The sequence below is a fragment of the Schistocerca serialis genome, chromosome 2, assembly GCF_023864345.2.
Source record: "Schistocerca serialis cubense isolate TAMUIC-IGC-003099 chromosome 2, iqSchSeri2.2, whole genome shotgun sequence".
Lineage (NCBI taxonomy): Eukaryota > Metazoa > Arthropoda > Insecta > Orthoptera > Acrididae > Schistocerca > Schistocerca serialis.
In genome coordinates, this window is record NC_064639.1 from 770,473,827 (window position 1) to 770,498,426 (window position 24,600).

The 24,600-nt window shown below is 41.4% G+C and overlaps 1 protein-coding gene across 1 annotated transcript in view; it reads right to left on the reverse strand.

Annotated features, from left to right (window-relative positions):
- LOC126455698 (POC1 centriolar protein homolog A-like) overlaps window positions 1–23,377 on the reverse strand; it is a 132,552-nt gene extending 109,175 nt beyond the window's left edge. Inside the window, exons 1-2 of the mRNA XM_050091465.1 lie at window positions 23,076–23,377; window positions 22,595–22,989 (exon numbers count right to left, since the gene is read on the reverse strand). Coding sequence (XP_049947422.1) covers window positions 22,595–22,989; window positions 23,076–23,233 — 553 coding nt within the window. The 5' untranslated portion in view covers window positions 23,234–23,377. The remainder of the gene's footprint in view (window positions 1–22,594; window positions 22,990–23,075) is intronic.
- Window positions 23,378–24,600: the final 1,223 nt, after the last annotated feature.

Sequence of the window (24,600 nt, forward strand, 5' to 3'; positions counted from 1 at the left end):
GAAGAAGCATCATGCCACAGTAGTTTCCTTGACAGTGTGGAGCAGACTAGAGGGGGCAGCAGTCCACCAGACGTTCCATCTCAGAGACATCTTATTTGCACTCACAAATCTGCTCCTGGGATAATCCAAGGACTACAGGGCGAGTAATCGCTTTGCTTGCCAAAATAGTCGGCCAAATCATTCCCCTGGGATACCCACAATCTGGAACTGAGAGAAAGACAACTGATCAGGCAGTACAACTAAGGCCAGAGAAAAAGTCTTGAATAGCAGCAACAACAGGGTGACAAGGTCCATACTAGACAAAGTGGTGCTTCCCCACAGGGGATGGTGTGTAACAAAATCCTCAAGTAGGAGAAAAGAAGGTGAGAACTATATGATTAAGGTGGGCATCCCAAGGTAAGTAAGAGTGCTGCCTGGACATAAATAAACGTTACAAAAGGTGATTGCTGGGATAATTTTTACTCGCACTGCTATTGCTTCCAACAAGGTACGAAGGGGTATCCACTCACTGATAACATCCGTGCAAACCAATGTACAGACCCCTACTGATGCTCAATCTCAAAGGGTTGGGAAATAGTCATCAATAAGTGTGTTTCTTTGAGAGCAACACATACTGTAGGAGAAGAAAAAATGGAAATGAGCGTATGACAGTGTTGGCTGGGAGGCCCCGTGTGGGGGAGTTCGGCCGCTGTATTGCAAGTCCTTTTTAGTTGACGCCACTTTGGCAATTTGTGGGTCAATGATGATGAAGGCCCCACAACACCCAGTTCCCAGCCGGGAATCGAACCCGGGTCCCCTGCGTGATAGGCGGAAACACTACCACTACGCTACAGAGGTGGACTGTAGGACAAGAGAAAATTAGTTGTTGCAATTATCGCAGGAATATACATTGGAGTTACAATGCATCATCACAATCAAGGTGTTCTGGTTAGATGTGGAGCCAGGACAGATCATGCCCCAAGACCAATGACTGTCACCAGTGGCAGAGGAACAGCATCAATAAACACTGATTCTGAGTCAGATAACATGGGGCGATCTGGCAACTCCATGGCCAGCAGAGTAGCCCCTATCCAAGATTTCTTCTTCTGCTTCTTCTCCTCTTTCACAACTTCTGGCAGTCAACATTCTTCCGAGGGCTTATCTGCTGTAGGTGTAGGAACGGAAGAGTGGATAGTCCTGGGGACCACAGTACATGGCTCCTTCAGCCACTCGTTAGTGTCATGTGCCTAATCTGTGGATATACAGGGACAGGTTTCCCAAGAAGGAGGCCCGTCACCAGTAGAAGCCAGAGAAGGATGCTACTTCTCTAGTCAGGAGCAGGGAGTGGTTCTCTAACATGATGCTGCAGGAACCATAGGAGGTGGGGGCTTAATGCCCAAATGGGCAAGTTTATTTGTGTGGCTACTGGATGTCGACATCATGTGAGTAAATTCACCAGGCAATAGTAGCGGCAAAGGCTGATATCAATGAGACTGGATACAAACTATAACATTTTTCTGAGCTTAAAAATGTGACATGATTTGTTACCTCCAGCTCCTAGATTTTACATTCATTGAGTGCGCCAGCACACTTCAGAGATTGGGGAAGGTGGTGGTTTTTTTGAACTGACGTAGTGCACGTCATATTTTTGTAAAGTGGCCAGCCACAGTCTCCATTAATTGAGTCTTATGTACACCAATGTATTAGGAAATGAGACACTTAAAGTAGTAAAGGAGTTTTGCTATTTGGGGAGCAAAACAACTGATGATGGTCGAAGTAGAGAGGATATAAAATGTAGACTGGCAATGGCAAGGAAAGCGTTTCTGAAGAAGAGAAATTTGTTAACATCGAGTATAGATTTAAGTGTCAGGAAGTTGTTTCTGAAAGTATTTGTATGGAGTGTAGCCATGTATGGAAGTGAAACATGGACGATAAATAGTTTGGACAAGAAGAGAATAGAAGCTTTTGAAATGTGGTGCTACAGAAGAATGCTGAAGATTAGATGGGTAGATCACATAACTAATGAGGACGTATTGAATAGAATTGGGGAGAAGAGGAGTTTGTGACACAACTTGACAAGAAGAAGGGACCGGTTGGTAGGACATGTTCTGAGGCATCAAGGGATCACAAATTTAGCATTGGAGGGCAGCATGGAGGGTAAAAAATCATAGAGGGAGACCAAGAGATGAATACACTAAGCAGATTCATAAGGATGTAGGTTGCAGTAAGTACTGGGAGATGAAGAAGCTTGCACAGGGTAGAGTGACATGGAGAGCTCCATCAAACCAGTCTCAGGACTGAAGACTACAACAACAACAACAACAACAACATGTACATCAAGAAGACATTCGCCTAAATAGTGCATTTAAAATACTGCACCACAACAGTAACACATAATTGTGACTCTTCAAAATGTGTCGGTGTCTAGCTGGTTGCATGGCAGGATTCAATGTATATGACACACAAAGTAGATCCCTCGCCTATCCAAATGTTCACTTACTTCTTCATCCAACAGCGTTAGGTACTGGTGAAAAATTAATCCCTGTACCATACTGATGTTCCTATGGGATGTTATGGCAACAGGTACGTGACCAAGTAATTTACAAGAGAGTACTGGCTGGAAACGGATTTGCTTAGCTATCTTATTTAAGACAGAGCCATCTTGCAATTTGCAAAGTGTAGGAACTCTGCCAAATGTTTTTAATGTTCTCCAGAATAAAACTTTGATTCAGTCCTCCATCTCTCCGAGTGGAAACCAGGAACTGGGGGAGCTTGGTTTTGTTTTGTTTCCATGGTGTGGCCACAGACGAAAGTTACTAACGATCCACAGGGAAGAATTCTGGGCTGTCTGGAGAGACTGCGGGAGCCTTGCATTCATCATCTGATAGCTTTGGCCTTTTAACAATTCCAGATATCTGGGACGATGCTGCTGCCTAACCCAAATGAGAGCATGCCCCATGGGTGCCGTCCAGCTAAATCAATGGCTGCATGGCTTAATGACTCCAAAAGAAAAAGTACCTACTCCACAGCACGCAGGGGGGAAGCAACAGCTCTGGCGTCATCAACAGTGCACTATCTGTGTAGTCAGGGGGCTGCCCTCTGTATGGGTATCTGACTACTCCCACATGCTGGGTAATGGGCGACATTCCGTATACGGCCCACACTTCTGTAAAAATAAATAAATTTGAACAGTTGGGGCCCCATGCTCACCACACAAGTACTCGTGGAGAGTTGTGAGCCACCTGGGGGCTCCAATGACAAACTGTCTTCACTAGGTGCTGAAGATCTTGAAGAAGCGACTACAGACCAAAACTAGCTTCTCCGCCATGTCCAGAGACATCTCTCTTTACTTATCTTCATACAAATCGAACATACCTACTGACCAGCCATTAACTAGTGCCCCTTCTCCATTCAGTAACATACAGGACTAGAACAACTGAATATAATTCTCTGGCAGGGCTTTGACTATTTCTTGGTGTGCCTCCCAGAAGTGCTACTGTGCCACTTATCCAGTACATAGATATCCTCACCCCTCCTGCTACAACCTCCTGCTCCATGTGCCATATTCCAGAGAAAGATCTGTCCCATTAATCTGACCACTGCCACAGCCACCGCCACTGCCTGCCAGCAGCAGCAACAGCAACAAATTTAACCCTGACACTGATTTTTCCAATTCCATCACAGAGTACTGAAGCCACTACATCCTGTACTATGGGCTATGACCTTGAACAAACTACCCACTTAAGTGAGTGGGCATTACCAAACTTCCGCGTAGACCAAATGGGTCAAGATATTTGATATTTTAACATAACACCGTTAACGTGGAAAAATTGCTTCACAAATGGTGCCATCTGTATTCTCTGCCCAAAAATCACATTTTCTGAACTGCGCAGGTGGTAAATGTGCTGTGGAAATATTTCCTGTGACATATAGTTTGTTACTGTAACACCTTCTCTGTTAGTCTTCATTCAATACAGATCCCCCAGATTCCCTTTGTATTTTCTGGCATTATGTTCTTAGAGGTCTCCCAGCCCATGCCTGTCTTCCTGAATAAGTGACAGCCCCCTTCCTTATAAACATCTGTAAAATTTCATATTAACCTAGCCTTTCCTAAACCATTCGACTCCCCTGCTGCTGCACACTCTACCCATCATCAATGAAATCATTACTAAACCCTTGTCCAGTTAAGTTTTATGTGACTGGATAGTAACACATGTGCCCCCCCACCCCACCCCCCAAACACCCCCCCCCCATGGGGCACGCGCGCGGACCCCCCCCCCCCCCCCCCCCACACACACACACACACACACACACACACACACACACACACACACACACACACACACACACAGAGAGAGAGAGAGAGAGAGAGAGAGAGAGAGAGAGAGAGAGAGAGAGAGCAGGGGGGGGGGGGGGAGGAGGTGTGTAGGCGTGTGCGTTTGTTTGTTTTTGTGTGTGTGTGTGTGTGTGTGTGAGCGCGCGCACTAGCGTGTGTAAGGGGGTGCACTTATGTATGTTTATCCTGGATTAGAAAAGATGTGGGAACATGAGAAGCATCACTGGCACTAAGGCAAGTGATAGACAAACAGCTGAAGAAGGGTTAGAGTGCATTCATAGCATATGCAGACCTCGAGAAAGCATTTGACAGTGTTTTGCCAATGATATAGTATTAATTGCAGAAAGTGAAGGAGATCTGCAAAAAATTCTGAACACAAAGGATAGAATAATGGAAAAGGAATTTCATAAGACAATAAACACACACAAAACAAAAGTTGTAGTCTACAGTAGAAACAAAGAAAGCAAGAGAGTGGTAATGTCAAAAAATGAAACATTGAAACAACTGAGGAAGTGAACAAGTTTAATCACCTGGAAAGTAAAATCATGAGCAATGGAAGAAGCTACACGGAGATAGTACGCAGAACTGCGCAGGCCAAGAATGCTTTTAATAAGAAGAAAAACATGATCACTACAAAGAATATAAACAATGACACGATGAAACAAATGTTGAAGAGCTATGCATGGTGCATTGCAACATACAGCAGTGAAGCTTGCAGGATAGATGTGAGAGGGCAAAGGCGATTCACTGCATTCGAAACATGGTGGTACAGAAGAATGATAAAAATTAGCTGGAGAGAAATGATCACAAATGAAGTTTTCATTAGAGTAAGAGAGAAAACATGCTTCATGAAACAATTAAAAAGAAGAAGGGGTCAGTTGACAGGCCTTATACTCCGACATGATGGTCTATTGAAAGGAATAACTGTGGGAACAGTAGAGGGTAGAAATTACACAGGAAGATGCAGACTAGAGTACATTATACAAATAATGGAAGATATAAATTGTTCTTCACACTACAAGCTGAAATGGAAGGTGGGCAAGTGAGAAGAATGCGGAGCTGCTGCCAACAAACCTCACAGCTGCTGATAGAGGAGGGAGAGAGAGAGAGAGAGAGAGAGAGAGAGAGAGAGAGAGAGAGAGAGATATATATATATATATATATATATCTCCTGGATTACCTATTGATTTGCAAACACGAAGTTATCTCCAAGAAAATGTGTAACATGGCTGTTACAACGTTGTAAAATGAATGAGCTATGAATTATGATCATCTCCGTAGTCTATAAACATCATCATGAGAACTGCTCAGTCTCAGACGGCACAGCAAGGAAACTACGCAGTCAGCAGATAATGAGCATTCAGTGTTATGGAGAAATTGTTCATCACTGTATCATGTCTACGGGTAAAAGCCGTGTCTAATAAATAACTGAAAAGAGAAATAAACTTTAGGAAAAGGCAAAAGAAGTCACAGGGCATCATGTATTTACACTGGAAAAGTACCCAGGCACCACGTGGCTGAGAAGTCTCCTGTCTGATAGAGATACAGACATATTATAACACTGAGAAATCCTATGTCACTAGCATTGTTTGGACAGTGGGGATTTTGACAGCAGGTGTAGTAAAATGCGTATATGCCTAGAAGGCTGGACTGAATATCAATAACAAAACAAAGTTAAAGCTGAAGTCAGCAAATTGGCGAGACGAAGTGTGGGAAGCAAAAGAGATACGACTCGTGATGGTGTTTCCAGAATGTCATCACTTGCCAATGAAAGATCTGAGTGTCAGCCTTACCACACTAATAGCCTGTTTTAACAAGAACATCTCAATTCCACCATACAGCTCTGGGTGTTACCAAGAGCGGAAGGGGTAGCATCAACTCATTGACAGTCAAGACAAGACCTTATGTCACTGCTACAGTAAGAGGGGGTCTACAGGGAAAATGGGGCAAAACTAGAAGGCAGGACATCCCGAGTCAGCTGCAGTTGCAGTAGGAAGCAGTTGAGAGTCAACAGCTGGTGATTAGGCAGAGTTGCTGGTTTTAGTCAATGTTAACGAGAACTTAGAACATTCTGTTGTTTTACTTTGTCATGGGAACTTATAGTAGATTTCACCGAGAGCAAATTGGATGGCGATAGACAATCACTATCTCTGTTTTAAGACTGAAGATATCTCAGTCAAAGCTGTTAGCTTGCGTAACTGAAAGTAATGTAATTCTTTTGATGGGTTTTATTACTCAAGACAACTTCCAAATCCTCCGACTGTACATCAAACTCTCTCTCTCTCTCTCTCTCTCTCTCTCTCTCTCTCTCTCTCTCTCTTACAACAGTCAACCAGCTGATTCCTTTAATACGAATTGTGTTGCCCAATCCTGAGCAACACCCATGTATCTGGGATGTGATAACTGTGTGACAATGCATAAATTGTAAGAACACAGACAATTTATCTTTTAATGTCAACAGTTTAGGAAAAGGTAGACTGCTACCTACCGTAAAGAAGACACATCAAGTTGCAGAAAGGTACGATTAAAAGAAACTCTTGTGTGAGTGTCTATTAATCATCTCTGTCTGCAACTTGACATGTCTTATTTACAGTAAGTAGCAGTCTATCTTCTCCTACATTGTTGATATTCCTATCTGGAGTTTCCATTGTTTGATTATTTCTTAATGTTGCAGATAGTTGCCCTTTTAGGAGATGCTCTATTTGAAATGCTGCAATTAATTCACAAGGGTTTAGGAACATTATACAGACTGCCTATTGTACAAACTGCTGGAAGTGATCGTATTAACAGTTTACAACAGATTTATGTCATGGTATACCGATCTTCTGTTGGAATGGATGCAGTTCAGTTTTTCCAAAATGACAACAGCATGCATCAAGACTAACATGAAGGCATAGTGAATGCCTTGAGCACTACTGGTTCTAAGCCCAGATATTTTATCTTGAGTGGCCTCTATTCAGTGTAAATCTTACTGCTTTCTGCTTCATAGTCTTGTCAGCTGACAGCCCTTTCTGAAATCCTAACTGTATGTTTCTTAAAATGAACCATTTTATTTAGTACTTATATAACAATTGCACATTATAAACACATTTTTTACATTATCTTCTTTTTTTTAAATGGGTTCACAACAGCATATTCAGTTTATCTGGGATAATGCCATTATGAGCACAGAAGTGACTATAGAACAAAATGGAACAGACAATCCTGTTGGGGGGACATCCACAACTGAGCATTGTAGCAGACATGAAAACCACCACTTCAGTTGCAAGGCTTTTATTTTTTAAGTCATGATCGATTTTGGGCTTAACAAATGCCCATCATCAGGTGCAATTACTGAAAACAAGCAAGAGAACTGTGCTACAAGTAATTTTTACATATGCTTGTATGTGTAGAATAATGGAAACTCGGTCTAGACACAGCGAAAAGTAAGAGGGGGAATAAGTCACAGTGCCGTGGTGACAATTAATAATAAAACAAAGAAACTGTCTAGGTGAAGAGGCATGGCATAAGATAAGCAGTATACTTCGGCAATAACCATGAGGCACGAGACCAAGAGAACTGTTGCAAATATGAAAGTACTGCTGCTAGTTAGTCGTCTTGGGGAGGAGTTAACACAAACAAAGCTCCAAGTCAACAGCCACTTCAAGCTTAATTCATAGTGTCATAAAATGGGATAACATACAGGAGCTCTAGGTTAGGAATCTAAAAAGAGACATTATTGAAAGTTTGTAGTGTGTGTAACAATTTGGGATGGGACAGAACTTATAATATTGGCAATTACTTGGACTCATTGTACTAATGTGTACCTTGTCAAGTCATTCTCACACCATGACTGGTGTTGTATAAATAATTCTGTGAAGCATGTTACTGCACAGTTGAATATTAAACTGATGGCAGCACACTTGGCACAGATTTTTGATACCTGTTTTGACAATCAGAAAATTGGGCTTCACAAGGCATGGCTTACACTTCGACAATATGAGAAGGATATATTGATAAAACTAATTAAATTGAATATAGTGGATAGGCCTAGTCTTTCTTGTTATAAACAGTAGAGACATTCCTTTTTAGAACAGATTCAGAGATGAGTAGGGTGAGAATGTCAGCATCAGAACATTCTACACAAACACAGTTATTACCTAATGAAACTGCAAGCCAACATTCCCAAACTAGAAAAGTTTCTGTGTGTGTTTGGATCTAATGGGTGCCCACCAATGTAGAGGTTATCAACACCCTTACACTTATATAAAAACAAATTAATGTGGAGATTAACTGAAAGTGTTGTACATGCATGCACTCGAAATGACCACACAGTCACTCTGTATCACATGCACTCTCACATGCATTAAAACCTATTAGGAGAAAACATAACACAGAAGGACTAAAAGAAAAGCACAGGGAAATGTGACTGGCTGACCACTTAAAAAAATCTAGGATGAGCCATCCACCCTTCAACACATTAAGAACATCTTCCTAAATTCTTGTTAAAAATGTTGGACAATTTACAAAATTTTAAAACCCTTACCACATTCTTTTGATAATTACATAAAATAGACTGCAGATCCGCCTGTTCGCAAATAAAATGCAGTCCAATAAAACATGGTGCACCGTGATCTGCACGCCACAAGCAACACACATTGGAGGGTCCTCTTGCCGGAGTAAGAATCCATGTGTACAGGGCTGTGGCCTATGTGAAGACAAGTAAGAAGGACCTCGTTCCACCACTGTGGCTGGAAGGAAGTACTCCACGGCCGAGTTGTGGGTTTGATGACACGGAGCTTGTTATTGGTCATTGCCAGACACTTGCCTTCCCATCGAACATGACTTTGTACCTCAGTGAGATGATAGCATGTAGGGGGACAGCACACCGAAATACCAGAGGATCACAACACGCCTTCTTGGCTGTTCGATCCGCCCTTTCATTCCTTGCAATTCCAAAGTGCCCTGTACCCAGCAGAAAGACACCTCCTTCCTCAGTCGTCGTAGTTCTAGGAGGGCATCCCGGATATTCTGGGTTGTTGTATCTGCTGGGTACAAATGCTGGAGAGAGTAAAGGGCACTCAGAGAATCTGAGCAGACGTGAAATCTAACACCAGGAGAACATCTCATCTGCTCCAGTGCTTGCAAGATCACATATAATTCTGTGATGAAGATGGTAAATTCTGGAGGCAATTTGACCTTGAGGACACGATCCTAGAAAACAGAGCAACCAACAGTGTCGTGTCCCCCCCACCCCCTTCCTTAGACCCACCCATAGAAACAGCTACGTGGTCACGGTACTTAGATAAAATATCAGAGAATCTCACTTTAAAAACGGAAGCAGGAGTTCTATCTCTCCTGTACCGCACTAAGTCTAAAATCACTTTGGGCCTCTCCAGCAACCAGGGTCGCAGGCGGTTAAAACCCTGGGTTTGTGGTTGTACTGGCTCCACAATGAGTGAGTCCAGCACACGCTGCACGCAGATCTCAAATGGCATCGTGGCTCGTGGACAGATGGAAAAAAGGCATTCCAAAGGTGGAAAAACAACAGTATGGCGTGCAGGTGAAGTTGGAGCTGCAAGGAACTTACATGCCTGATACACCATGAGGAGCTGGCGCCAGATGGTAAGTGGCAGTTCCCCCGCCTCAGCACAGATACTAGGTATGGGACTGATCCGATAAGCACCTGTGGCCAGCTGAATCCCCTCATGATGGACAGATACAATGATACGCAAGTAAGAGGGCCTTGCTGACCCATACACTGTGCAACCAAAGTCCAGCTGCGAATGCACAAAAGCCCGATAAAACTGAAAGAGATGCGCCTTGTCCGCTCCCCAACACCGTGGCTAAAGCACTTGAAGATGTTCCGTGCCTTCAGGGTTCTGGCATTCAGGTCTCGAAGGTGTGGTAACCACGACAATCAGGAGTCAAAAATGAAGCCCAGAAACTGCACTGTGTCTCTAAAATGTAGGATGGTGTCCCCCATATTCAAGGCAGGCAAATTAAAAAGACAATGAGAACAATTAAAATGAACACACACACACACACACACACACACACACACACACACACACACACACTTATCTGCAGAAAACTGAAAACTCATCTTTGAAACCCACTCCTCTAACTGCCGCACTGTAAGTTGCATGTGATGGCTGTTGCAACAATGGAGGAGGAACAGAAAACAGCAAAATCGTCTACAAATAAGAAGCACTGTACAGAACTCATCACCGTAGATGTGATACTGTTGATGGCTATGGCAGAGAGAGTAACACTTAAAACACTGGCCTGAGGAACACCATTCTCCTGCTCAAATTGATCAGACAGCGTGCCACCAACTCGGGTCCTAAAAAACTGCTGACACAGGAAAGACCATATGATAATGTGGAGGCGGCCATGAAAGGCCCATTGAAGCAGTTGTGCGAGAATACAGTGTTTCCAAGTAGTATTGTATGCCTTACTTACATCGAAGAATATGATGCTTACGGAGGAAACCCTGCTGAATATCTGCCTCTAGGGCGGTCAGATTGTCGATAGTGGACCGAAATCTTTGGAATCCACACTGATAGCGAGTAAGGAGTTGCCTGGTCTCTAACAACCAGACTAGACAAAGGTTAACCATTCACCCAGGGACTTTCCTACACAGCTTGTTAAGGCAATACTCCGATAACTACTGGTTTGAGGAGAGGGATCAGAATTGCCTCCCTTCATGAATTGGGGAAGTTGTCTGTCTGCCATATTAGAGTAAAACATTCAAGGAGGATTTCCTTTGATGATGTCACTGGCAAATGCCAAAGCATGCAGTACCGGATTTTGTCGTGACCGGGTGCAGTGTCACGAATCTCAGTCTGTGTGTAACACCACAACTTGGTGGATGATCATAGATTTTCTACATGTTTTGCGAAGTTTGCTTTATTAGTTGTGCTGTATATTATTCTTGTAAATATGTTGTGAAGTTACAAATGCTATTTGTTATTTAATAAGGAGAATAGGCATGGAATGTTAACATTTTGTAAGTAGACACACCGGTCTAGTCAGGGAAAAGCTATTGTCAAAGAGTGTAATAAATTGTAAATGCATTATTGCTGCATGTGCGAGCGCGCCAAAAAAGTAGCAGTTGGGAGTCGCGAGGAGACGATTGGTGTTGTCGGTTGTGTGTATTTGCTGGTGTGGCTATGCAAAAGTGCGGAGCAGTGAAAACTGAATTGGTTGTTTTGGTGGATGTTTAATATGGGCAAGCTATGGCATTTATTTTGCACAGTACAAATACAGCAAGAGTAATTCACATAACATCAAGAGTACTACGGGCCCTTGTTATTGGCTATGGTATGGCAAGAAGATCAACATGTGCCCTATTTACCGCTAAATTAAGCCACTCGACAGACCAATGGCATCATGAAGTGAAGTAAGATCTAGATTTTTATAACTAGAAGTGCAATAGACTGAACAGCGTAGTTGGAATTTTATTGCTTGAATAGCATTGTTTTCATGCATATTCTCACATAAATAATTTTCGTAAGTCATTGTCCAAGTAGTATCCATCCTATCCCTTTGTATGAACCGAGATAATCAGAAAATGAACTGAAAATGAACATTAATTTATTAGATTGTCAAAACATAATTTTTCCAACTTTTGTACAATTACATAGTAATGAAATCTTTGGTTGTAGTATGAATAATGTCAGAAATAGAATGATGCAAAAGCCAGTATTAATTCATTTGCTAAAAATAGAGTAAATTTCATAATAAAAAATTGGTAGTAAAACTTCATGTAACTTGGACACAGAATTTCATTGGCAAAGCATAGTTCTAATTTATAGCTTGTGGCATAAGTTATAACTTTTATTACAAAGAAATATCAAAGTAACTGCTACGTAAATGACAGTCCTTACCAATGAGTAAATTCAAAACATCTTTCTGTTTGCTACAATTACAACAGTCAGTATTATGGGGAGTAATGCACCAAAAAGTTTCCGTTCACATCCAGTAAACAATCTTACTTTAATTGATCTTTGAAAATTAATATTATATGTTGTATGTGTTTGCTATTTGATTATAATCTGACTACTGTGATGTGTGGTGTGAAGTACTTGAAAATGTGCGTTAGGTACTGTTCCTCCGTCATGACACCAATAACTTATGCAAGATTGCTTACGAGTATAAAGTTCAGTTTCAATTTAATTAGTCTTGTTCTGGTGTGAAACAGGCGACTGTTGGTTGTTTCATTAATGACATACTTTGAAAACTTTTCTTCCAAATTTTCCACTAACTAATGTTAATTAAAAAACTACTTTACATAATCAAAAATATATAAATCTGACCGAACTTTGTTTCTAATCGTCATTGCTGAAATACTAAGCAGTGGTAATTCAGTTATAACTTCATCTACTTCTCTTGGTTTTGCATTATTCTTTGGAGTAGATGCCTTTTCCCAACAGATTAGGGGCTTTAGGTACATGGTCATATAGAAAAGCCTAACTAGCCGGAGAGGTAGGAGGGTTATAAGTGCCAATACAAGCTCCCTCATGGAGAAATGAGAGTTGTAGGCCTCAGAACTGTTCGACCTGAAGTCCAACTTTTCCCTCTCTACAGTCACATGATAGCGACGAAATGCCAGATCACGGCCTACATTGGCAGTATTTTGTGAAAAAGTCCGGCCAGCGTCTGAGCAATGACTCTGGGTGTCGTTTGGAGGTGCCTCTTGTTTCAGCACTGCTGCTATCAGTAAACGGCTGCGTTTACCGGAAATCCTCAAGATGGCTTCCCATACTTTTATAGAAGAAGTGGAACAATTGATGGAGCCCAGGAACACTTTCCATGACCTTTTCTTACGCTTGCTAATGATGCGTCGAGCCTTGGCCCTCGTGACTCGAAAGACCCTAAAGTTGTCTGCTGTCGATCGGCATTTAAAATGTTTAAGAGCCACATGCCTTTCCTGGATCGCAGAACAGCACTCATCTGTCAACCAAGGTACTGGTCGCCTCCTAAGATAACGTGAGAACTGTGGGATGAAGAAGTCAGTGGCACGATGGATCACTTGTGTGATCTGGTCAACCCATCCTTGGACGCTGTCGCAGTGTTCGAACACAGCCAGCTGGCTGAAACGCATCCAGTTAGCCCTGAGTAGGTGAAGGCAGACTGGGATGTGGTCACTGGAATGAAGGTTGTCAATGACTTCCCACTGAACACAGTTGGCGAGGGCGGGAGAACAGAAAGAGAGGTCAATGGTTGAGAATGACCCAGTAGCAATAGAGAAATGTGTGTGAGTAACCATGTTGAGGATGCACAGCTCGTGAGATGTCATGAGGCCCTCCAAAACCTGCCCCAAGGGCAAGCATTGGTCGAACCCCACACGACATGATGGGCACTGAAGTCTCCCAGGAGGAGGAATGGTTGCGGGAGTTGTGCGATAAGACCCGTGGGAGCCTCAGAGTCTAGTGCATCTTGCGGACTAAATACAGTGAGCAAACAGTGATCCTTCGACAAACATGAATTTCAACTGCAACTGTCAGCAGGTTATTAACCAAGGGGAGAACAGAGGAGTTGTGTGTGTTAGTGACAAACACTGCAACACCTCCCTTGGCCCTTTCCCCCGATAGGTCATCCTTGCGGTATAGCTTACATCCCTGTTGCATAAGGACATCTGTATCTTTAAAATGCATTTCTTGTAAACAAAAGCACAAGGGACATGTCTGTGCTAGTTCCTCCACAAGAGACCTGAACCTATTCATGTTCCACTGTAGTACGGAAGCCAAGTCATCAGTGCAGTTTTAATTTATCCCTATCTTTACACCGGGGAGGTGAAGCAATTGAAGAGTGAGGGGGAATGGAGGGGCTACCTGGATCCAAGGCATCTATCTCCATATTATCCTCCTCATCAGTCAGACGAAAAAGTATGATGGCTGATGACACTCGAGGCACCATCTGACATGAACATCGTGAGCTTTTCCCTGCACCCTGTCCCTTCGAGGATGAGGGGGAAAGGGGGCATTGAGAAGGACTCTGGTTTTCTTGTACGAGGGCAGTTCAATAAGTAATGCAACATATTTTTTTTCTGAAACAGGGGTTGTTTTATTCAGCATTGAAATACACCAGGTTATTCCCCAATCTTTTAGCTACACAACACTATTTTTCAACGTAATCTCCATTCAATGCTACGGCCTTACGCCACCTTGAAATGAGGGCCTGTATGCCTGCACGGTACCATTCCACTGGTCGATGTCGCAGCCAACGTCGTACTGCATCAATAACTTCTTCATCATCCGCGTACTGCCTCCCATGGATTGCGTCCTTCATTGGGCCAAACATATGGAAATCCGACGGTACGAGATCGGGGCTGTAAGGTACATAAGGAAGAACAGTCCACTGAAGTTTTGTGAGCTCCTCTCGGGTGCGAAGACTTGTGTGAGGTCTTGCGTTGTCATGAAGAAGGAGAAGTTCGTTCAGATTTTTGTGCCTACGAACACGCTGAAGTCGTTTCTTCAATTTCTGAAGAGTAGCACAATACACTTCAGAGTTGATCGTTTGACCATGGGGAAGGACATCGAACAGAATAACCCCTTCAGCGTCCCAGAAGACTGTAACCATGACTTTACCGGCTGAGGGTATGGCTTTAAACTTTTTCTTGGTAGGGGAGTGGGTGTGGCGCCACTCCATTGATTGCCGTTTTGTTTCAGGTTCGAAGTGATGAACCCATGTTTCATCGCCTGTAACAATCTTTGACAAGAAATTGTCACCCTCAGCCACATGATGAGCAAACAATTCCGCACAGATGGTTCTCCTTTGCTCTTTATGGTGTTTGGTTAGACAACGAGGGACCCAGCGGGAACAAACCTTTGAATATCCCAACTGGTGAACAATTGTGACAGCACTACCCACAGAGATGTCAAGTTGAGCACTGAGTTGTTTGATGGTGATCCGTCGATCATCTCGAACGAGTGTGTTCGCACGCTCCGCCATTGCAGGAGTCACAGCTGTGCACGGCCGGCCCGCACGCGGGAGATCAGACAGTCTTGCTTGACCTTGCGGCGATGATGACACACGCTTTGCCCAACGACTCACCGTGCTTTTGTCCACTGCCAGGTCACCGTAGACATTCTGCAAGCGCCTATGAATATCTGAGATGCCCTGGTTTTCCGCCAAAAGAAACTTGATCACTGCCCATTGTTTGCAACGCACATCCGTTACAGACGCCATTTTAACAGCTCCGTACAGCGCTGCCACCTGTCGGAAGTCAATGAAACTATAAGAGACAAAGCGGGAGTGTTTGAAAATATTCCACAAGAAATTTCCGGTTTTTTCAACCAAAATTGGCCGAGAAAAAAAATGTGTTGCATTACTTATTGAACTGCCCTCGTACCTTCTGGATGCTCGATGCGGAACTGCTGTTGGTCTTTCCTGGTGCAGCTGCCTGGATTGCTTTGTCCTTAGTCTTTTTCCCTTGACTGTACACGTGCAAGTGCAGGTGCTTGTGGTGGATACAGGCACACTAGGCATCATCTGTGTCAAAGTGTCCGCCTTGGGAACAGGTTTCTGCACCACGGAAGAAAACGAGGTGGCTAAGACGGGTGTTTTGTTGCCTCGTTCTTTCTTGGGTTCGGGATAGGGCATCTGCTTGGTCACTTTCATCTCCTGTATTTTGCGCTCTTCAGCAAAAACATGGCAGTCTCTGCTCCGGTCTAGGTGGTTCCCAGAGCAGTTGATGCAGACCACAGGAGACGGTCAGTCAGCCACAGTATCACGAGCAGCTTTTCCACAGTTCCCACGGCTCGCTTCACCTCCACAACTCATGGTTGTATGGCTGAAATGCTGACATTTATAGTACCACATAGGCTTTGGAATGTAAGGCCGAACATTAAGTCTAAGGAAACCCGCCATAAGATGTTCAGGCAGTGTAGGAAAATTGAATGTGACAATGAAAGTGGCAGTCTTTTAAGTTGCTCCATTATTCCTGCACGTTCGTTGGTCCACATCGACTATTCTCTGAGATGCCCATTCTTGTTCAGTTCTGCTATGCCCATGTCCATGATATCTCGGCATGTGACAATGCCTTTACTGAAGTTGAGACAGGCGTGCATCTCAACAATGATATCGTAGTCACCCAGCTTCTGCAATTTCTTAAGAACGTCTACCTGCTTTGACCAACAATGAGCCATTACACTATCATTTTATAGGTTTTAATGTTACAGCAAAGGCCTTCCAAACCCTTATGGATATAAAAGGGGAACACGTTTTCAAATGTCCCCTCCTTCCTCTTTATCATCAGAAACAAATTGTTATTCATGACTCCATGAGCCCTGTTACTGCAGTCCAAAGTATTCTTATTATCAGGAGGACTAGCCTCTCTCATTCTTTTGGATGAATGAGTGTGAATACTCTCAGGTGGTACACCCTCCCACTGGGAGGAGGAGAAGATTATTTCAAGGGTTCCATCTCGGTCTCTTGAGCAGCTAGGGAAATAAGGGTCCACTTGGACACTACCCCGCGTGCCTGAGTAAGCCTTATACAACTGAAGTGCGATAGTTTCCCCAGAAGTTTCCCGCTAACGACTGTTCCACCTCAACAGCCATGCATCCAATCACCACGCAGCGCACCTCGAGACTGAGGTGTTTTATATACCGTCTCGCAATCCAGGCAGTCAAGCAAAGATCCCCGTTCCCTGAGACATACAACGTTCCACCACTGAGCCGCACTGTGGTCACTGAAGTATGCCCTGAGCTTACGGTGACAGGGGACTGGTGGCGCTTACCAGTTCCCAGCTGAGGAACCCTGGGCTAACCAAGCCCGTACTCAGCAAGTCAATGTTGAGCCTCTAACGGCAAAACTAGGGAAGAACTGGTAAACAATCACATCCAGAAAATGCTATACTGCTAGACAGCACAAGGAAATTAAGTCCCACTCATGCAGTGGTGTTGCAGTGTAGAGATTTGCAGGTACTTCCATATGAAGTATCAGTCTTTTTTCTATGTCAAATAGTGACATAGAAATGTAATGCATGGTCAATTAATTTCAGTAGATGTAAAAAGAAAGTGTGCACCACAGAGGTCAAAAAGGTACATGCACACCACCTGCAGTAGCATCAAGACTAATCAAGCATTGTGGTGTTTACATCAACAACTGTATTGATATCCGCTTTACTCAACAGAGCAGATCACTTCAAATTAATATGAAATAATACCCTCAGACTTAAAGAAGAATGCAATAATACCAATTCCAAAGGAAGCAGGTGTTGACAGATGTGAAAATTACCTAACTATCAGTTTAATAAGTTGTGGCTGCAAAATACTAACACGAATTCTTTACAGACGAATGGAAAAACTGGTAGAAGCCAACCTCGGGGAAGATCAGTTTGGATTCCGTAGAAATGATGGAACACATGGGGCAATACTGACCCTACAACTTATCTTAGAAGATAGATTAAGAAAAGGCAAACCTACATTTCTAGCATTTGTAGACTTGGAGAAAGTTTTTGACAATGTTGACTGGAATACTCTCTCTCAAATTCTAAAGGTGGCAGCGGCAAAATACGAGCGAAAGGCTATTTACAATTTGTACAGAAACCAGATGGCAGTTATAAGAGTCGAGGGGTATGAAAGGGGAGCAGTGGTTGAGAAAGAAGTGAGACAGGGCTGCAGCCTATCCCAGATGTTATTCAATCTGTATATTGAGCAAGCAGTAAAGGAAACAAAAGAAAAATTCAGAGTAGGAATTAAACTCCATGGAGAAGAAATAAAATCTTTGAGGTTTGCTGATGACATTGTAATTCTGTCAGAGACTGCAAAGGACTTGGAAGAACAGTTGAACGAAATGGACAGTGTCTTGAAAAGAGGCTACAAGATGAACATCAACAAAAGCAAAACGAGGATAATGGAATGTAGTCGAATTAAGTCGGGTGATGCTGAGGGAATTAGATTAGGAAAAGAGACACTTAAAGTAGTAAAGGAGTTTTGCTATTTGGGGAGCAAAATAACTGATGATGGTCGAAGTAGAGAGGATATAAAATGAAGACTGGCAATGGCAAGGAAAGTGTTTCCAAAGAGAAATTTGTTAACATAGAGTATAGATTTAAGCATTAGGAAGTCGTTTCTGAAAGTATTTGTATGGAGTGTAGCCATGTATGGAAGTGAAACATGGACAATAAATAGTTTAGACAAGAAGAGAATAGAAGCTTTCGAAATGTGGTGCTACAGAAGAATGCTGAAGATTAGATGGGTAGATCACATAACTAATGAGGTACTGAATAGAATTGGGGAGAAGAGAAATTTGTGGCACAACTTGACTAGAAGAAGGGATCGGTTGGTATGACACGTTCTGAGGCATCAAGGGATCACCAATTTAGTACTGGAGGGCAGAGTGGAGGGTAAAAATCGTAGAGGGAGACCAAGAGATGAATACACTAAGCAGATTCAGAAGGATGTAGGTCGCAGTAGGTACTGGGAAATGAAGAAGCTTGCACAGGATATAGTAGCATGGAGAGCTACATCAAACCAGTCTCTGGAATGAAGACCACAACAACAACAATTATATTTGTTTTGGAATAACAAGCCAGCTGTTCACAGGACAAGTACTACAGTAATGCAGTCAGAGAAAGAACTTGGCCATGCCTTTTTCATGTGCACTGTTGTCGTATCACTCTGGTATCTCAATTGTAGTTAGCTGCAGATAATAACTAGAGCTAGTGACATAACTTGTGATTCATTGTAATTTTGTACTTTGCTTCTCGGAGTGGCAAGATTTTTTTTACACAAAGCAATAATCCGAAGCTATTAGAAATCCTGCAAAGTAAATTCAATACTGCACTTTAGGAGAGGGGGATTTGGATGCTTTCAGAATGGAATTACAGTCCTTGCTGACTCGTGCATATTGCACACACATTCAACACTAAACTAACAATATTAACCCATTCCATGTCAATCATTTTGTTATTCCAATCCAAGTATCTCCCCACATGAAAAATGTGATTCACCTGCCATATCAAACTGTACTGCAAAGGGTATAAGCAGGATTTTATGAAAGGTACAAAGGTAGTTAGTAGTATATATAACAAAAGTATTTAAGATCTTAGGGCTGTGAAATGTGTCCTGGTATTGGCTTGAGTTCAATTGTACACTCATTCATCACACAGCACATTCAAAATACATCATAACTGGGAACCTTCAAAGGACATGGAACAAATCAAGGAAGACATTAACAAAGATAATGTTATTAGAAACTGAATCTGTAGACTCCATTAATGCTTAACTTTTGTTAAGCTGCTGCAAATTATTTGTGATTATTCATATTGTATTTAACATAGTAAAATTAGCAGTAATGTGACTAATTAAAAATGCTATTGCATCCTCAATTATATTAAATAACAAATATTTATCGGTTATTCGATGTAAACTGGTTTTGTTGAAGTACGTGTTGAAGTGCACTTTTGGTGTGAATAGTTTTTACGTGACATGCAGATGTTGGTGAAATGAAACGTAGTGCGGCGAGGGCCTCCCAGCGGGTAGACCTCATCACCTGATGCAAGTCTTTTAAGTTGACACCACTTCGGTGACTTGTGCGTCGATGAAGATGTTGGTAACAGTGTGGTGCATCACAGGAAATGTTAACAGGCAATCTTGAGACAGATGTTGATAGCCAATGAGGCTGTCGTTTCTCATTTCTTTCACATTATAAATTAAGTTAGTTGATATTTTCTTTCTCTCATAGGAATTTATAATTTATATTATGTGTAGGTTGCATCTTAAGTGCACTTTTGAGTATATAGTATAAGTGCATTTGCTTATCAAAAATACTTGGCTGTTTTTTATTTATTTATTTATTTTTACGAATATGTCAAGATTTCAAAGAGTGGTTAGATACGAACATAAAAGTGCACAGTTTAAACTGATGTAAATGAAATGAGTAACAATAACAGTTACACTCTTATTGTCACTATTACTCTGCTGTTTGTCTCGATAGTGTTGAAAGTCTAGATGTTGTTGTTAGGCAGGAACATAAAAGCGCAGCTTACATTGCTACGAGTGAAAAGATCGGCACTGTCAAGTACGCGAAAGTGCCTCTTTTACTGAAATACAGTATGCAGATATGCAATTCCACAAATGCTTTAATGCTGTACTTGTAGTTTTGCACTCATTCAATTGAAGATTATCAAAATATCACCCCAAATTTTAGTCATTTTTTACAAAAGGTCACACAGTAGCTAATTCCTCAAGACTTTCAAGAACTACATAAAACAGCTCCTGAGAATTTGCAGAAGTTCAAAATTCAGTGAAGAATCACTATACGTTTGACACCGCTTCAGTTTGGTGGCAATCTTAAAGTTATATTATTCTTGAAAAATAAAGTTTGTAAAGATTGCTAGCAATTCTTTGCAGTACTATGTACTATGATCGGTCTCAACAGATCTGTGCTGTCATCACTGGATCTTTTAACATTATTAGATGTACATGCTTGTTACAATACTGAAAGTCACATAGTCATATTCCACCAAATAAAACGTGGCAGGGAACATCAGCGTGTCGAAAATAAAATAACTGCTGATGTCCCATCATACACTAATCACTTGACAACATAATGGCGCTATCTGATTGTAACAGCGTAGATCTGCTTAAACCAGTCATAGTAATAAAAAGAATTACTAGTGATCTCGGCAAACATTTTTCCATCAAGAATAGTATGAAGAATCAATTGTTCCGAGTATAGGCATATTTTTGGTAATAATGTCTGTCAGTGGTGTACACAATAGCTGACAGAGCAAATCTAATAAACCCTTATTTTCTGGTTTATTAAGAGGTGCAATATACACTGTCAATGTTAGGAAGTCGTTTATTCCATCGTGTTGTCAGTTAAGTTATAGTTATGGAAACAGGATAGGACCTCTATTTAATTTCCTTTATTGTTGTTATTGTTATTTGTCTAATGATGCTCTATAATGTTTACCACTACATCATTTCATGAGAAATATTCATCTCACGGGGAAAAGGAGCCATGAACAAGAGCTCATTAATAGCTTACTACAAATACCAAGAAACCTGTTCAAACTGGAAAAAGTTAGCCTTGTGCTTGGGGGGGGGGGGGGGGGGATATCATTGAACAGGCAAGCTACCCAATAAACTACCTTGTACAGAAAGGTTTCTATTTGCTGGAATCATGATTGAGATGTAGAGGACAAACAGCAAGATGGGTGTGCACCAATGCAGGGAAGACAAAAAGCAAACACAGGAAGCTAAAAAAAAAGGTGCCTATAGTGTGTGACCATTTTCACAGAAGATGAACTTTCCCAAGAATATTAAAACACTGTTGATGTAGCAAAAATTCTTGTCAAAACCTGAGAATTTTTAACAGTGTTGTTTTTTAATTTGCCTATATGGAATTGCTCACAGCACATAAAGGATTCAAGGAACCACCGATGACACGTTGTTAGGTTTTCGCATGAGTTGATGCTCCCACTTACGTGCAATGTATTTCAATGACTTATGCAATGGTCTTCAAATGGACCAAAATCTAATCTTGTGTGTTCACAACTTAGCCAGATGCCGCGTCATAAGCTCATAGCTCATAACACCTCAAGAAGTAAGAAAACATATGACAAAGCAGCTGTAATTCATTATTTTGGCGTCTCGTAAAAATTCAGAAAGCAACAAAAACAAATTTTCATCTCTGTGATTGCAGTACAAGTCAGATGTTACAATTGTAACAACAACCTTGTTACGTGGGGGTAAAGCTATGTACATGGTGTTACTGGTATTGTAAATACGTTGCTGATGTTTATGAACTCAAATCCACAAAAACTGAAATGTGGATTGATGGTGTTTGTAGAAAGACGTGTTACAGTTTACCCTATCAGCTACGAGATGTCAGGATAATACTACTGTCTAACAGACATTGAACTGCACTTTTATGAACGATACCACTCAGTTTAACTTCCTAATAATCAACATACTCACAAGAGAGGAAATTGCAACAAAGATTATGATGATTCAATCTTTACCCCAATATGTGAAAATTCTGTTATCGAAACGATTTAAAAAAAAAAATGTAAAACATATAGGGTGACAAAATATTTGGCCGATCTGCCACCCTGATAAAAAAGCACGCAGGAACATATAAAACGAGACTTAAGAGTGCACTAATGTGTTACAATTATCTCTAGTCAATACATATTTAACATTTAATGCACACTGCCACTCTATGAAAGTAAGAACACGATGACTGCACGATACAAGTTATGTGGTCAGACTGATCAATCAGAAATATTACACTTAACTGTTAAATAAATGAAAAGAAAAAAAACTGTATACGCCTTACCACCCAGCTCAGGAAACACCTTAATATTCTGTCCGCTGTCAATATCAAACAACCTCGCCGTCTTATCATCCGAGCATGTAGCTACAGTTTTTCCATCCGGAGAAAATCTTGCGCAGCGCACCCAGTGTGTATGGCCAGTGAAGCTCGTAATAAACTTTCTCCTCGGAACTGCCCATAGTTTAGCACTTTTATCATCAGAAGCTGTAAGAAATTTTCCTCCCTCAGGTGAGAAATCGACAGAACGCACAACACCTGAATGTGCTTGAATAGCAGCTGTTTCTCCCTGCAGGGACGGGACCCACAAACGTACTGTCCTATCACGGGAGACAGATGCCATCAAACGCGCAGTGGGAGAAAATTTGACGTCTGTCACTGCATTTTTGTGGGCAATAAACCTGAATATATAAATTAAACAGTTAGTACACAAATCTACATAACAGTTTCAAAAATTGTTATAAGCACTTGGAATGTATTTACATACCTGAAAGCTCTCACACCGTCTGAAAAACTCCATAGCATTAAATATGAATCGAGACTACTCGAAACAATCTGTTTACTATTAGGATTAAATGACAGCGCGGTAACTCCGCCGCGATGGCCTCTGAAATGACGTTCTAAAGTTGGATCTTCTTGAGTCATTTTATACAGTTCTATAGACGGCACCGTGTACAACACAAATAAACACCAGTTTCTGACAACTCACGATAATATTCAAAACATCACAAATATCAAAAACAACACATACAACATTTACATCCCAAACTCAAATCTACCGGCCTCCTCTATTAGTGGAACAAAAGCAAGTCAACTGTAGTCAACATTACCAAAATAAATTTCTCTATTGAGGGCAACATGGCTCCAACCACAGAATGTAGAATTGGGAAATTATTTCAACTGTTCTGTACTTTTCGTTAGATAAGTACTTACGTCCGTACTCCCATATAAGAACGTCTGCAATTTAAGTCACTTTCGAATATTCTTAGATGTAGCTAAAAGAAGATACTTGGGAGTTTAATACTGACACATGAAAAATACCTTCAAAAGCAATAAGACCAGAACATTTAGAGAGGACTGTTTCTCTAGAGCATTCAGGAACAATTGAGTTCGTTAATATATTTGTCTCTATTGGGAATTCATATCGATCTGTGTGGCAACAGAAGACGTACTCAATACTTTCAGCTGAAACTTATCAACTATTTTTATTTGTTTATTTACTATCCACCTTAAGAACTAAAAATGCAACCGATGTTGTCTTTTGTGTACATACACAATTACATATAAAATAACATATATTTTACGAAAGTTTCTTCGGATAATTTTGCTGTCATACAAAATCGTCCAGCATACTGCATATAATACGTTCAACATATTCATATATCCAAATTCAATCTGTATTATACTTATATATCATCATTAAGGCACATTTTGAGTTCTTCTGTTGTATAAAATGCTTTTACTCTAAGTTATTCTGTGTGGTTTTTTCAAACATACTCAGTGGTACATTGTGTGCCTATATTGTCAACATGTGAAATAGTTTTACCTCCTTATGTTTATAATTATTTTGAGTTTTGTTAAGTCTAGTGACTGTGGTGTTGATCTGTGTTGATCTTTAGTACAAAGGAACATGCAACCACTAACATTTTCAGATTTTTGGAATACTGTATTGATTGAATACAGTGTTACTAGTGTCCTGGTTGACAGAGTCGAGTTGTTTAAATATCTGGATGTAACGTGGCAAAGCAATATGAAATGGAACGAGCATGTGACAACTGTGGTAGAGAAGGCGAATAGTCAACTTCGGTCTATTGGGAGAATTTTAGGAAAGGAGACCGCATATAGGACGCTGGTACAACCTATTCTTGAGTACTGCTCGAGTTTTTGGGATCTGTAGCAGGTCGAATTGAAGGAAGACATCAAAGCATTTCAGAGGTGGGCTGCTAGATTTCTTTCTAGTGGGATCGAACAACACATAAGTGTTATGGAGATGATTCGAGATCTCAAATGGG